Source organism: Poecilia mexicana, unplaced genomic scaffold (assembly GCF_051168715.1).
Source record: "Poecilia mexicana isolate PSO_F unplaced genomic scaffold, ASM5116871v1 scaffold_13, whole genome shotgun sequence".
NCBI classification, from domain to species: domain Eukaryota; kingdom Metazoa; phylum Chordata; class Actinopteri; order Cyprinodontiformes; family Poeciliidae; genus Poecilia; species Poecilia mexicana.
In genome coordinates this window covers 23,804,676-23,820,045 of record NW_028263382.1, presented here as the reverse complement: position 1 = coordinate 23,820,045, position 15,370 = coordinate 23,804,676, and the positions used below count along the sequence as shown (strand labels likewise).

Genomic DNA, 15,370 nt, shown 5'->3' with positions numbered 1-15,370 from the left:
AAATTTGAATTTGTTTATAAACATCCTTGTAGAGTAATAAAACATCTCAGATTTCAAAGTGTGGTATAATTTATTGAGTTTTTATGGCATTGCACAACAATTTGAGAAATACACACTTTCTAAGACAAATTGTGTTACTCGTCTTACATAAAGAGCTTGAGCTATTTTAACTGTAGCATTTGGTATATATGTTTAAATTTTCCTGGACACAAACATTTTAAAAATTACAAACAGCTTTTATTTTTCTTAAATAGTTGATACCTGCAGACCTACGGAGCTCCATTGGTGTTGAGGTCAGTTTTGACTTTTTTATGACAACAGTTACATTTTTAGTCTCTGGGTCAAAACATGCCTCTATACTTGTCCCTGTCCTCCTGGTTCTTCTCCTCCATGCGCATGTTGAGCACTGCCAGCTCTTTCTTCACTGCCTTTTTCATGCCAGGGTCGAGGTCCAGCACCCTGCTGAAGTCCTGCCGAGCCTCTGCCTCGTTCCATACTTCCTTGTGGGCTTTTCCTCGCAGGTAGAAAGCCTTTGCAACACCTGCAGGACAATCAGGTTGCATTTGTTACATAAAAAGCTGGAATTAAACCTTTTCCTTTCACAACGTTTTCATACTTCTTGAGTTAAGTATATTCCATAGGGGATTTTTGTGATGGCGTTGCAGTGATGTGGACAAGTAACGCATTATTGGGAAGTGGAAGTGATGTTTGGTGTTTTCAGCACCTTTTGTAAATAAAGATCTGAAAGTGTGGCCTCTCTGAGTCAATCCCTTTTGGATGTTTCTCTGATTAATGCCCAGCTGTGGCATAACCTTTTCAGATGGTTGATTGTACAAAGCTCTGTGTTTTCATTTTTAATTTTTTTAAAGTTTGGAATAGTGAAGTGTGACCATGGAAAACATGTTTTCCCTTTTTGTTCTTAATAAGCTAAAGTTAGACAAACAATGAATGCTGGTTTTTTGTATTTATTGTTTCCTCAAAGCTGTGAACCCATCACTAAGTTTCAGTTTTGGAGTCTGGCGCCTATTACCTAAAGTTGTTTTGAACGCCTCCACAACTTTCTTGGTTTTAATGATGTTGTTTGTTCAGTAACGTTCTCTTTCAATTTCACAGAACAAATGGCTTCATACAGAGATTACATTAAGCATATGTGGACTCTGTTTATTAAGGCGTGGTTCTATGAAGGAAGCTGGTTGAGCTAGATTTTATTTTCTTGTACTAATATACAAAGTACAAAATGCAGATCATATTTTTAAGATTTTTTGTTGTTGTAAAAAATATATATTTTGAAAAGCATTCATTATTCTCCCTAAACCACATAATTTTACTGTTGATTTCAATGTTTCACATAAAATACCAACAAAATACACTGAAGTTTGTGAACCTGCTGTGACAAAATGTTACAGAGGTTCATGTGTTTCTGCATAGAGCTGTGGTCCATGTACAAACCTTCCCCACAATGCAGTAGTGATAGCAAACTTTCACTAACAGGCTTGATTTTGTATAAACTTTACACCTCTCACTGCTTCATGGGAGACATTTGTCACTTCGAACCTGGATGCTGGTTGACGATATCCGTGGTGTGCTCGATGACCTCGTAGTACTCCTCCATGCGCAGCAGACACTGGCAGTAGTTGAGCGTTAAAGTGTTCGCCATCTTCTCAAGCTTCAGCCACGGAACATCCCAAGCTTTCTCCTGAAGAGAAAGATGTGATCTCAGTGGAAAGATGGGAAAAACACAACTCATTTCTGGTTTATGAGAGTAACGGAACAGACTTGATATGTACTACCTTGGTCTGCACATTCTTGATGCAGATGATAGCTTCTTTGTATTTCTGCGTGGCCTCTTGGTAACGTCCCTGCTTGTACAGCTTGTTTCCTTGGCCGTGCAGCACAGGAACAGCCTTCAGCCTCTCCTCGTCGCTCAGAGCCCACGACTCCCTGTTGTACTCACTGGGCTGCTGCACCTGCCCGTCACGCACACACAGGAAGTTTCATTTCTGATTTCATGCAATAAAATGCATCTTTTTTTATTTTTTTATTTTGTTACGTAATGGATACAGCACAGTAATCATTCTTTTCTTACCCTCAGCAGCTCCAGGACAAAGTAGAGTGGCTTTGGTTCCTTCATCAGCTCATCCAGGTCGTCGTAGCCCAGGCTGTGGTACGCAAACATGTTGGCCATACCACACGTGTGGACCTGCCACTCTACTGGGTCTTTGCCCTCTGCAATGCGTCGCATACTTTTGGACACCAGTGGGTAAACACCGGTGTGCTAAAGAGGAGAGACGATTACAAGGTGGACCCTGTGAGGGTTTCCAGATGTTCAGCATTAGCTCAACAACATCGACCGTATGATAGCTTTCTTTTTTTTTACTGGCTAACAGTTTGCTCCTGAAAATATGTCGGCAAAAATATTTATGCATTAAAGTTTTGCTTATGTTTTTGGTCATGCATCATGATCAAAACAAACAAAAAAACGCTTTTGTAAATTCACGAGGGAAAGGTCACAACATTCACTATATTTCCTAGTGATATTATATGACTCAGAGGGATTAAATGAAGGTGACATGGGCAATACTGTTATGTGAAAGAAGTGGGAATAAAAAAAAATTGAATATTTTAAAAAAGTGCAATATTTCTTGCCAACCATCTCAGAAAGTGAAATCCTTACATTATGTATAATCATCACATCTATAATAACGTAAATGTTTCTTGTAATTTTGACGATCCTGGCTTGCAGAAAATAAAAACCCCGGGTGTCTCAGATAATTAGAATACTGTGAAGAAGATCACTAATAAAAACTCGTGATGTCACAACCGCTTAATCAAAACACCTGCAAAGGTTTCCCGAGCCTTTGAACAGTCTCTTACTCTGGGTCAGTAGGCTACACAATCATGGGGAAGACTGCTGACTGGACAGATGTCCAGAAGACAGTCATCAACACATTTCACTAGGAGGGTAAGCCACAAAATCTCATTGCGGAAGAGGGTGGATGTCCACAGAGTTCTGTACCCAGGCATATGAATGGAAAATGTAGTGGAAGGAAGAAGTGTGGTAGGAAAAGATGGACCAGCAACAGGCAACAATCCAGTCAAGACATGCTAGACAAATACTATCATGTACTACCAAGCTACAAGCAGTGGTTATTTCATTTGACAATATTTTTTTAATTTTTTTTATGAAACGAAACCAAGAGTAAATAAGAACCCAGGCAGAAAGATAGGCTGTGAATCCAATGTCATATTTCATTCCAAAAAAGGAATTAAAGAGGAAGAAGAAATAATAATATAATGTGTAATAATATCAAACAAGGATTAAATCCAATCTCGTTTAAAGTTTGCTTCTGCTCTTCACAGCGTTAACACAGCCCCTGGTTAGATGGGTGTGGCAGCGCACAGCATATCCAGCAGTACGCATGGAGCAGCCGTGTTATTTGAAGTTTAAAAAGATGCTTTAAGCTCCTTCAAATCTAATCAGAGTGAAGGAGGGTCAGTGGTGCCGATTCAGCAGGAGTCGGAGCCGATTAGAGAGTGAGATCGTTGTGGATTAATGACAGGATGCCAGAACCCATCTGTCTCGAATGGAGCGCAGCTCACATGCAAAAAGCACACCAGAAGAAGACATGGGAGGCGGGAGAGAGCTGATCATTTCGGAGTGGTTCACCGAAGCCCAAATTTCAAACAGAATTTCAGATCATTTTTAAAGTTGTGATAAACTTTAAGCATTCAGAAGTGGCTCACTAATAAGAATAAAATATGATTTAGGGATACATTTAAAAAAAAAAAATTAATCGATAAATACAGACAATCTCTCTGAATCTTGTCCTCCCACTTAAATACCTATTTTATGTTTTGAGTTTGAAGCATAACTTGTTCCAGTTCAGCATAGTTTATTTATATTGTGCCAATTAATTACAAGAATAATTTGAATCCAGTTTGAATGAGGAAGAAACAAAAAAAGATAAAATTTAAATACAGTCACATAGAGAGAAAAGTTCAGTTTTACGTCAGAGTTAGACCTAATTTATAGTCAGTTCAAGACGCTGCTTGTGTTTTCCAGATGACACATTATGTTCATGTTGTAAGAGTGACATATATCATAGTCGTCTGATTATTATCTTTTTGCTTGCGTGTAATTGAAAATGGTAGATATAACTTTAAAATCTAAATTATGACATCAAGCATTTTAGAATCTGCTTGTCAAACTTCGATATTAAAAATAAAATTGCATCAAATTGAAAAAAATAGAACATGCACAAAAGTAAAAAAAAAAGAAAAAAAACTTGACTTTTTTCTTCACTTACAATGGTGTCACACCAAAACTCTGACACTTCACCGATCCTCATGGAAGACAGCAGGGTCTCCCAAATGTCGAGCTTAAACATGTTGCCAATCACTATCTCCATGGGCGTTCCCACCTTCTTGCTGTCGTCCAACACCGTGCGCTCATCGTCACACAGCTGAGTGCGGAAGTGGAACGTCACCTAGAACCACAGGAAGCAGCGACAAATTCAGGGGAAATGATCATTAGTCAAACCTGCAGGGATCACGAAGGAAAATGCAAAAACCTTAAAAAAAACAAACTGGATCGCTTTAAAATATGAGCAGTCACCGCTCAATGCCTGACATTATGTCACTGACACGTCTCGGGTGCCGAGTAAAGAAAAAAAGGTCAAAAACTGTTTTTATGCTCAACTTATTGACGTGTTTGTTGCTTTTTCTTATCTGCTGCACCAACAGTCACCAGCCTTATAAGCCTTGGATATATGTATGTAATATACATCAGACATAAGGAGTCAGAAAAAGAAAATATTAACAAAAAGGTAAAACAACACACTTATGTAACATAAAAGAAGAAGAAAAAAAAAAAGAAAATTGTGTTACGTTAGGAAGTCTAAAACAAGATTTTTGTTGTAAAAAAATAGTGCAACAAACAGGTTTATTTCTATAACTTAAGATTTTCTGTTGTTTTATCAATTGTTAATGCAGAAAAGTAGATTTAATTTTGATTTAGTAACGTTATTCTGTCCTGAATTGCCCTGAATATAATTTCATTTAAAAACTGCTCAGCAAATTGAGATATTACCACCCTGATAATGTTAACTTACTAAAAATTTTAGAGTTAGCTTGTTACATTTGGTTCCCTAACTAAGTATATTTTTAAGGTTACAATTAGCTTACTTTGGTTTCAGCATGTTTACTATCAGGTGAAGATAAATTTGCTATCCTACCTCCTAACAGATCAAAAATGTGATTTTACATTTCACTTAATGGCCTAAGTCATTTTCTGCCAAAAGTGCTTTTTCTTTGTTTTATTGCCTAAATCATCTTTTGTGAAAAAGAAATTGTGGTGTCTTTTCCTCCCCCCCCAAAAAAATGATGCAAGCCATTATTTAAAAGAGGTAACAATATGATATCTTTTCACTGTCTGTGATTAAGATTGAATCACAAAAAAAACAACAAAATACAATACAGTTGCATCAGATTGTTCAGAAAGTGTCAATAAAGTTCTCAAGACAAACACTACCTTCGTTCCAGTAATAAATCTGGGAAGGTCTCCCGTTCCTCCGTGCAAAATAGTCTTCTTAATTCCCTCTGATCCAGTCAGCATTGTATCTCGCATATCTGACATGTTTTCTTTTTTTTTAAGCTCCCTGATTTAAGCACGTTAAATTACTGAGCACATATATTGTATGTATTATTTAAAACCTGCAAATGCACTTCTATGTCTTGGAGGTATTGCCTCTAATGGATTAGTTTAGACAAAGATAATAGGATTAGAAACTTCTCCTCATCAATTGTTCCAACAGGCCTCTGTTTACTTACTGCTTCAGATCAGCTTCTCTGAATGTTAAGGAAAAATCCAGAAAGCCAAACGACACTGAGACACAGTTTGTCCTAATTTCTTCCACTTCACAGTTAGAACTAAAAAAACCCCCCACACCACTACTAAATAGGATTATTTTACTTTAAACAGACATATAAATGCCTTTGATGTCATCTCTGACAAAGCAAATGATTTATTTACTCTTTAAGCAACAACACTTGGCCGTTTTATTCATAGCCATTTGCCCATCTCTGACACCACACTGAGGAAAGTCTGCCCCACTTCTCACCACACTGAGATGTTTGTATTGCTACTTTTCTAACAATTTCTAAAAAACGACTCAAGAAAATGTAAAAAAGTATACACTAGAAAAAATAACTGTTCAATTAAACTGCTGCGTTAATTTGGTTCCGTTAAACTCATATATTTCCATGTAATCACACAATGAAAAAAAAAACAAAACTCACAAATTCTGGACATTTGAAAGAATAGTGAAAAGAGAGAGCAGAAATAAGTACGCCATTGCAAAACAACAAATTCAGAAAGAAGAAAGAAATATTTCCAAATATGTGCGTGTATGTTTAAATATATACGTGTGCGCGCGTGCATGCGTGTGTGTTTGCGTGTGTTAGGAGTTAAAATCTGTTCCAGTGCACCAGCACGGCAGGATGTGTGTGAGTTCAAGAGAGAAAGCAGGGCAAGACAAATAGGTCCGTGAGAGTCGGACATGGTTTCCATTCCAGAGGAAATTTCCTGGATTTAAGTGGATGTGGTATAACAATGCAGGGAATACTGAAAGATGGCGGAGGAGACAATTACTGCATGGACTCTGTGACCTTTTCTATCAAACATCTGTCTTCCATCTGGTTAATGTATGTGTGTGTGTGTGTGTGTGTGTGTCTTGTACTGCACAGCTTCAGCAGAGTTTGTTGACAAATTTGCAAACAGTTTTTTATTTATTTATTTTGGAGTTATTAACAAAAATTACTCATTGTTACTTACTTATTCTTTACTATTTGTACCAAAAGATAAACCTATAATAGCACCATATCTGCACCCCACATTGTGTATCTTTCAATACTGTACGTTCCATCTGTGCAAGAATATGGAAGAATCAACATTTCACCACGGATTATGAAGTGAGCCTGCTGTTTTACAATTTATCAAATAGGACCTCTTAATCCCTAAAATATGCTACAACATAACAAAGTTTTTCCTTCCTCTATATTCCACTCGTCTAATAAACAGGATCAGACAACAGTTTGCCAGGCGTTTCTTTGAACCTCTCCATAGCAGAAGCAGATTTAGCACCCTCTCGTGGCCGTGACTGGTAATGTGAAAGGCCCTTTGTAATCGTATTGATTTTAAAACCCTTGCAAATGGTCCTTTGGGATGTCTGAGGTTGCGGTGGCTCTTCTTCAAATATACATGAGTTGATAAAGCTGAACATTTCACCTGTCACATTAAAAATCCCTAACGAGATCTGTAACATTATAATTGAAAACATGTGATCTTTCTTTTTGAGTATTTTGACATCTAAATCTTTGCTTGTTGAGACTGTAAAAATAATTGCAACAGCAGCATGCAGCAGGGTCCTGTTCTCAGATGACATGTTTGAGTTGCTATAGTTACAGCTTTTTGCATCATCATATCTCCGAAGAACAATGAAAAATAGCTTATCAGCCTGCATGTCTCGACCTCTACCTTTATAAACCTGAGAGAGAGATTTGAAAATGATGACTGTCCCTGAGACCGGTGGTTTTAAGTGACCCCAACCAATACCTGAGTGGAGTGGCAATCTGTCCGACCTGTTGGAAAGGTCACACTTGTGACGCTGATGTATGTAACTGGTTTGTCCCTGAATGACTCACATTTCTTGCGTCACACCGCCTACATGTTTCCTTATTGCTTTACTGCCTATGCAAGTCTAGGTGCTTTGCATGTGTGTGTGTGTGTGTGTGTGTGTGTGTGTGCGTGTGTGTGTGTGTGTGCATAGCTCATTACTGTGTGCATTTACAATGTGCCGTGGGAAATTAAATGGTCCAATTGGCCACACCTCATCCTCACACACAAAAAGACACACTAATTTCTGAGAGTGGGTTCAGCTTAAAAAAAGAAAAAGAAAAAAAAAAAATATATATATATATATATATATATATGCATGTCTTTTATTTTTCGTAACAGAATGGTTGATGTACTGGTTCCACTTTAAGTGAGTAATATTCTATTTGTGGAAGGCACAGTCATGGGTTTCCTGGGGAGGAGCCAGTCCCCATGTTAAAGCAAAACAATTCATTCATATACATAGCACACTGCGGAGAACTTCTTCCATGACGCACGGTTTATACGCACATAGAATAATGTTTATAGATGTGTAATCCGTTTTTTTACTTCTGTGAGCGAACAAAGCAAGCACAGAGGCAGAGAAAATGTTTCTCTCTTTTAGACAGTTAGAGCTGATCAAATATGTAAACATAAACAGCAGATGAGTTTGTTGAATCGGCACACAGAGCTGAAAAAATGTATATTCATAATATCAGAGCACTGTTAGAGTTCTCACTTTAACTTGTATTGTGTAAATGAAAATGTAAAGCAATTTCTAAAAACAAACACAAAAAAATAGAACAGTAATCAGAATGGAAAAATATAAAAAATACTTATGCAATCTTTTTAGAACTTTTGATTTATTTTTTTTAATTCAAGGCAGACATTTACAGCAGATTTTGGACATCATATAAAGATTATATACTGATGTAGGAAACCCTGGAAAAAAAAAAAAACCTAAATTAAATTTTGTGATCTTTTTATTATAGATGTTAGATTACCAACGTAAGGGTTTGAAATCCATGGCATCTAACAATCTTAACTTAAAAACCTTTAGTGTTGTTTTTTTTTTTTTTTTTTACCTGGAAAAGGAAGAACATTTTGTGAAACACTAAGTCTATGCACATCATCTTAGCTGCTCTCTCATTCTGAGTAGTTTGTGTTTATTAGAGTGAAGGATGTGGAACAGAAAATGTTTTGCTTATTACTTTTGCTGCGATTCAGATTTTTGTTATCTTAGTCTCTCTCACAAGTAGAGGGATCATCAACTTCGGCTCTAAAAGTAATTCACTCAAAGCTACAGGAGGTAGGGTGTGCTGTGGTGGTGCAGGGGTTATTGATAGCTAAAGACTTGATACTTGACTTGGACTCTTGGTCTGGATTCGAATGTAAGTAAAAGTTTTTATTTCACTGAGATAAAATCTGAAAGGATGTGAAGTAAAGGCTGCAGCTGCTGTGCATGTCTTTCTGTGATGGCCGTGTTTGATTATGGGTCAGCGACGTTGGTAAATTGTGGGTTATTAATGACTCATAGCAATCTGTTCAGGTTAGCTCTAGCTTCAAAATAATTATCATTTGTCTCTCCAAATAGGACCTGTACTGAATTTTGTTACATTTCAGAAAAATATATAAATGCAGCTTCCTACTGACATTCTCTTATGACAAAACTAACTCCAATAAAACAAGTAAACTTAAATAATTAAAATGAAAGCTCCTCCCGCGTCATTCCTTCAGAAGTTAAACACTCACTTAATTACTAACTGTAGTCGCAATCCTTCGCTGTTTTGTAATTGATGTCTTAAATTTAAACATCTTAATGTTTAAATTTAAAGATTTTAATGTGGATTTAGGGAAAGATTTCCCAATATTACTAAAAATTCTCCAGTTCGGATTGCGGAGAAGAAAACAATTCAAACCATATTTAGTGCAAAACATAAAGAAAGAGTGAACGACATGAAGACAGAAGATAAGGATTTCTGACTTTGCCTTTGAGAAGTCTCACTCTGGTGTGGTTCTAGTTTAGTTCGCAGCGTCTCCACTGCAGTCTGTTGCTCAGTATTGTGGGTGTAAATATGGGCAGGAACTGTGGTCAATGGTGTGACGCTGCTTGCAGCAACAAATTGCAATGGAAAATGCCGAGGTTGTGGTTTTGATGGACTCCATTAAACTCAGGTATTTCATTTTGTCTTGTAGAAATTAATCGCTGACCCACACATACTAACATCAATCCAGATTATCTGATTAGTTTGCTCTACATGCAAATCTATATATTCGGTCATTTTATTTTTATTAGATGGGAAACCTTTTAGACCTAATCAATGAATCAAGCAAACAAGTGTATTTGTGTGGCTCATGAATCATTCAATGTGCTTTACATCATAAAAACACAAAAAATGCAAAGTCATTTAGGTCACGCAGTCAAAAGATGGACGTCACTATCCATGCGTCAACCTTATTCAAAATAAAATTCCAAACAAATAATAAAATGTCGAGCCAATTTAATATTACGTAGTTCGTGTGGTTCACACTGGCCGTCTCAAACGCTGACCAGAGCTCCACTGTTTCCTCATTGGACGCCCATTCTTCACAGAGACGTTCTGCTCGCAGGGCTGCGAAATCACAGTGATTCCGCTCCAAAGGTTGACGCGTGTGTTCCTGGTGCTGCTCAAGATTAAAGTCATGATTACGCTGCTCCACACTGAGCAGCCTCCTGATAGCAGACCGCGTGTCCGCCGGTCCGGTGCTGCGGTCGAAATGTTGTTATTAGGAGTTTGCAAGATTCAGCCTTCGCTCATGGGGTGACATAAATCACGGGCCAATCAAGGAATCCAGTCTGCTGTCAATCACTTGCATGCAGTACATGGCTTGCACGACCACTGAAGGGTCTTCAGGGACGGACTTTGGCAAAGCCGGTTAAAGACACGCCAGTGGAGAAGCGGCCTTCCCTGCCAGCATGCTTAGGTGGGCCCCATGCGGGGAAAAGGAGGGCAGACCATATGGGTCCCAGATGGGTTTGTCCATGTAGCGCCCTTGTGGGCTGTGGCCCTACATGGCCAAACCCATGTGGGGCCATCGTGGAACCCGCGGACAAACCCATATGGGACCCATATATCAGCCCTCTTTTCCCCACATGGGGCCCACCTAGGCTATGTTCAAAGACAAGAGAAAGTTTTTGATTCACAGAACATCTCTGTGGAACAATATCTTATTGTTTTCCTAAGAGTATCAAGACAAAATCATACTTCTAAAGATCAAATTTGAGAACAATACAGAGCAGTCTTTAGCAGATGTTTTACATAATGAATTAGTTTGAAAGAAAATTGTCAAAACCTCATTTAGTATTAGACGTAAAGGCAAAAAAATAAAAAATAAAATAAAAATACAGGTTTGGACTCCTTATCTACCGCTATGCAGTACAAGAGGGGTTCAGTATGTCATTGATTTGATCATAACAAATCAATGACATTTGAGTTACTATCTCAGTCATAAAAACTTGAGACTTTACTCTGAATTGTTGTGAAAGACTTGATCTTCCCCTCAACAACTTGAGGCCTGACTTGGCCTGGGAAAAAAAAAAAAAAAAAGATGTCTGAACATTTCTATTCCAAAGGCTGCTTTGGGATAAAAACTACATGACTTGCATATGATAGTCACTGACGAAGACTAAACAATTACAAGGTGCAGGTAAAACAATGGGAATAATCCACATAAAATAGACATTTACAGCGAGGGGTACAAGGACTTTGGATCACATAGAACTCTGAGAACGATACAAAACCACAACAAAGTGCTTGTGGCTTCCAGCTCTGACTCTCTTGGGTGTATACGCTGCATGGCTGCAATTTTTACACGGGTTCACCGATACTTGAATGGCAGCTCTCCCACTGACACCGGGTCTTGTTGTGGCTGATTGACAATTTGACAGCCCAGCTAAAAAAAAAAAACGCAATCAAGTTAGTTCGCTGATACCTTTACTTGGAAGCAAACTCCGACCACACAGTATGGATAGAAAGTGTTAATGACTTACCTGATGTGAAGCAAACAACAATTCAGACCAACATGGAAAGTTACACTCGGATCAGATGGTTTTTCTGATGCGTGGACGAAATCAGGCAGAGAAGTTTGGTTAAGATATTATCACCTGCAGCAGTTTCACTGTTAATCCCGGCTGTCAGCATGACTGTGCACATTAAAGCTCGTACGCTGGGTTTTCATTTCTCCAATTTAAAAGTTTACGTTGTTCTGATAATTATAACCCACGTCTGTCCTGAATACATTTCTGCTGACACACACTTTTACAGCCGAAGGCCACGATGCCATGCCTCAAACTATTCATCAATAAGAAGTGACACGATGAGGCATTTCACAGTGAATCACTATTTGTTTGACCACCTACACTTCCCTTCTGGAAGCAACACGCTGTCTCAGCCAGTGGCTGAAGTCAGGCAAGTCAGAACCTTCATAATCAAATGGAAAGATGGTGAAAATATGTTATGAGTTAAACTGTTGCCAAAAGGTTCGGTAAGTCTTTTCTGACTTAGAAGGTAAAAATTAAGCAAAAGAAAACTTAAACCCAATGCTTGACAAAAATCTTTTCTGTTCTTTATCTTTTTTTTTATTATTTGCATTTCTTGAAAAATGTCTTTTCCTGAAATAATGCATAACAGCAAAACTTTGATGCTTTGTTTTTACGCAGTTTGCAGAGCTCAGAAGTTGGAACCCACAGGGAGTCACACAAACATTTACTGGCTGATGTGGTATTTATACGAGTGGACATAGCCAACTCTGTAGCTGTGTTAAGACTCAGAACTTTCCCAAAAACACAAAGTTTGAGGAATCCGTTTTAGCAGACAAACATAAATGAACATTTTTTTAAAGTGTAACTTAAGAACCTCCTTAATATGGACAGCGGAAGAAAAAAAAATGTAATTCTGAAGTTTGAAAAATTGCAGAATATGCACCTCTCCCTCGTTTCTTTTTCACTTTACAAATTTTAAAAGGCCACAAATTCAGTGATATAATTTGGATATAAAATAAAAAGTTATTTTGATTTTTGATTTGCTACACAAGTGAGAGACACTGATACCTCCTACTTTGGCTTCAACTTTATTTATCATTATTTACCTCCACCGGCTTAGACATAAGGAAACATCTGGAGGAACTGTGAGTCTGCTGAACTCATCGCATGAACTACTGATCAGTCCAACACTCCTGAGAATGCTAAACAGCATAACGGACAAACACTGTGATGATGTGCAGAAAGGGAAGTGTCAGGAAGAGCAGGAGCTTCTAAAAGAGACACAGAGGGCCAATTTCCAGATTGCGAAATTTGTTTTAAGTTGTGTTTTACATATGCAACATTTTCATAACAACTGAAGGTAACATAGTTGCTTAGTTGTGCTATAAAATGGATTTATGTGCCTGGAAAATACATAAAACACTGCCTCTTTAAGACACCCATTTTTGATCTGTAACTGCTGCAGTACCTTTTCTAGCCAACACGAAGCCAGCAAAGAGCTTGTGAAATGATTGTGTCGGTGTTTGTGCATTCTTGTGCGTTAGCGTTTCCCAACTTGCATAATTCTCAGGAACATCTTGCATGAGGTGACAGCAGGCAGAGAGATTCCTGGAATGACACATTAGCTCAGATTCCCGAGTTGTGTCCACAAATAGCTGCGCTTAAGTTACACTCATGGATTACTTATTGCACTGTCTGTATGGGATTTTAAGTATTTATTGCTGTGTAACTGATTATTTCCTCACACTTTCTAAAGCCTGCAATCCTTGAGCCTTTGCACAAGGATGTGTATTGTTTTGCTAAGACATTCGTGCCTCTGTTCTAATCTCTCCTCTTGTTAGAGCCGCTGGACTTTGGCTCTGCAGCTCTTCTCAGCCTCGGCTCTCCCTGACCGGGCCCCTGCCGTCCTGCTCACTGCCTGGCCTCGACCTTTAGCTACATACCAGAACACATAGCAGCAGGGACAAAGGGCAAAATGCACATGACACATAAGCACACTCGCACAGGGTCTTTGGTCTTCATGTAATAATTAAAATGCACAGGTGAGATTAACCGTGACGAGTTAATTGGCCCAGAAAACTCACGGATAACTGTATCTGTACAGCCTATGCAGTTTTAAAAGGAATAAGGCAAAAATAGAAAGTGTATAAAAATTGAGGAGATAATGTGAAATTATTTTCCTTCCTTATTTCAAAGACAACAAATAAAAGAATAAAGGAAACTAAATGGATTCTCTCAAGTAAATGCATACACCACCTTCTGGCCTAAATCTTGCCCTCAGGATGGAGAGGAACAGCTGGCCTGCAGATCTGAGAGGATGGGAAGAGAAGGGTGACGATGTAAGAGGTAACATTTTTAAATGATTTAAAAGCGAACAACAAAATGAATCAGGTGGTAATCCCATAGGTGAAACTAGAGCAAAATGCAAGTATTTTAGTTTGAATATTTATTAAGTTCTTTTCAAGACATGCTGTCATACGCATGCTATGATAGAGCTCTGTTGGAGTGTGTAGCAGATAGTTTCAGAGGAGGCAGAGAGGGTGGTTTGTGTACAACTAAATAAAATAATTTATCTGAATTTGCATCTTTACAGATCGGACTAACAGATGACTTGGTGATTTTGGAGAAATTACAGTTCAAAGTACGTTGGGCAAAGCCCAATAGTGTCCCGCATTTTGTGCAGAAATAAATGTTAATATCCTCTCTAGTCCCGCCCTACATTTAACTAAAGGTATCCCATACAAGATGGAGAGCTTTTACTTGCTGAACCTCTTCTTATCCTTTGGTTGATATGTTGCCCAGAAAAGTAAATAGCCCTTATGTTGATTTAGTGATGTGAGGTAGTAGGAGTCTGCACAGGGCACAGCTCCTCCTCATTCACAGGAGTTGTTATATAACTGTATAGTAGAAGAAAAAGTGTAAAAATACAGAATTTGTTCATTACAGCATCTGACATAAAGCCTTTGGAGCAGAATCTATAACTTATCCAGTCATTTTAAAGTAATTTGAGAAACTGGTTTATGATCCAAGTGTTTGGTGATTGGCCCGCTGGAAACCGCAAATCCAGTCTTGTTTTGATCAGACCAAACTAAGAGCTACAGGCTTGCTGTGACAAAAACACCCTTCGGTCTTGACACTGTTACTGAGTGAATTTGAATAAAACTGAACTTTTTTTTTTTTTTCCTGAATCGATGAGACCTTTAAAACAAGAGGAAGCACAGAGATGCAGAAAGTTATTTTCAGAGCTATAAATAAAAAACTTACTCCCCTCCATACAGAGTTTTTTGATACACTGAAAAGTTTCATGCCATCAAGCCAATTCTAACCTGAAATAAAGATACCCTTAGCAAAGAGAAAATGCAGCCTTCAAAGGATGATTTCATTTATTAGCTAATGCAGAAACTTGACATGTACACAGTGTCAGACAAATAGTGTACTTCTGTCAAACACCGCAGCTAAATAGTTCAAAGCGTTACCTGGGCTGCAGAAACCACATAGAAATACTCTCTGGTGAGCAAAATAACCAAGTACACTGCTTAACAAAAATAGTCTCAACTGGATCGTTTTCACTTTTAGTCCTGTTATAATCATAGCCTTCAATGGTTTCCCCGTAGCATGATGCTACCACCATATTTTACTACAACTTAGGGTGTTTTTTCCCCACAAGGTTTCATCTGACTACATTTGCAGTTTTATGG

At 38.1% G+C, this 15,370-nt stretch overlaps 1 protein-coding gene across 1 annotated transcript; it reads right to left on the bottom strand.

The window, feature by feature from the left end:
* Positions 1 to 51: 51 nt before the first annotated feature.
* aipl1 (AIP like 1 HSP90 co-chaperone) lies at positions 52 to 7,057 on the bottom strand. The gene is made up of 6 exons (XM_015003598.2): positions 5,531 to 7,057; positions 4,308 to 4,487; positions 2,087 to 2,275; positions 1,791 to 1,967; positions 1,555 to 1,696; positions 52 to 541 (listed from the first exon to the last, which is right to left on the bottom strand). The coding sequence occupies exons 1-6, from the start codon at positions 5,633 to 5,635 to the stop codon at positions 342 to 344; spliced, it is 993 nt and encodes a 330-aa protein (XP_014859084.1). The 5' UTR covers positions 5,636 to 7,057; the 3' UTR covers positions 52 to 341.
* Between the last annotated feature and the right edge of the window lie 8,313 nt (positions 7,058 to 15,370).

Coding starts and splice junctions, on each gene's coding strand:
- aipl1 (XM_015003598.2), bottom strand. CDS start 5,635: ATGTCAGATATGCGAGATACAATGCTGACTGGATCAGAGGGAATTAAG. Junction 4,488..5,530: donor GATTTATTACTGGAACGAAG/GTAGTGTTTGTC, acceptor CTGTGGTTCTAG/GTGACGTTCCACTTCCGCAC. Junction 1,968..2,086: donor TTGTCCTGGAGCTGCTGAGG/GTAAGAAAAGAA, acceptor CGTGACGGGCAG/GTGCAGCAGCCCAGTGAGTA.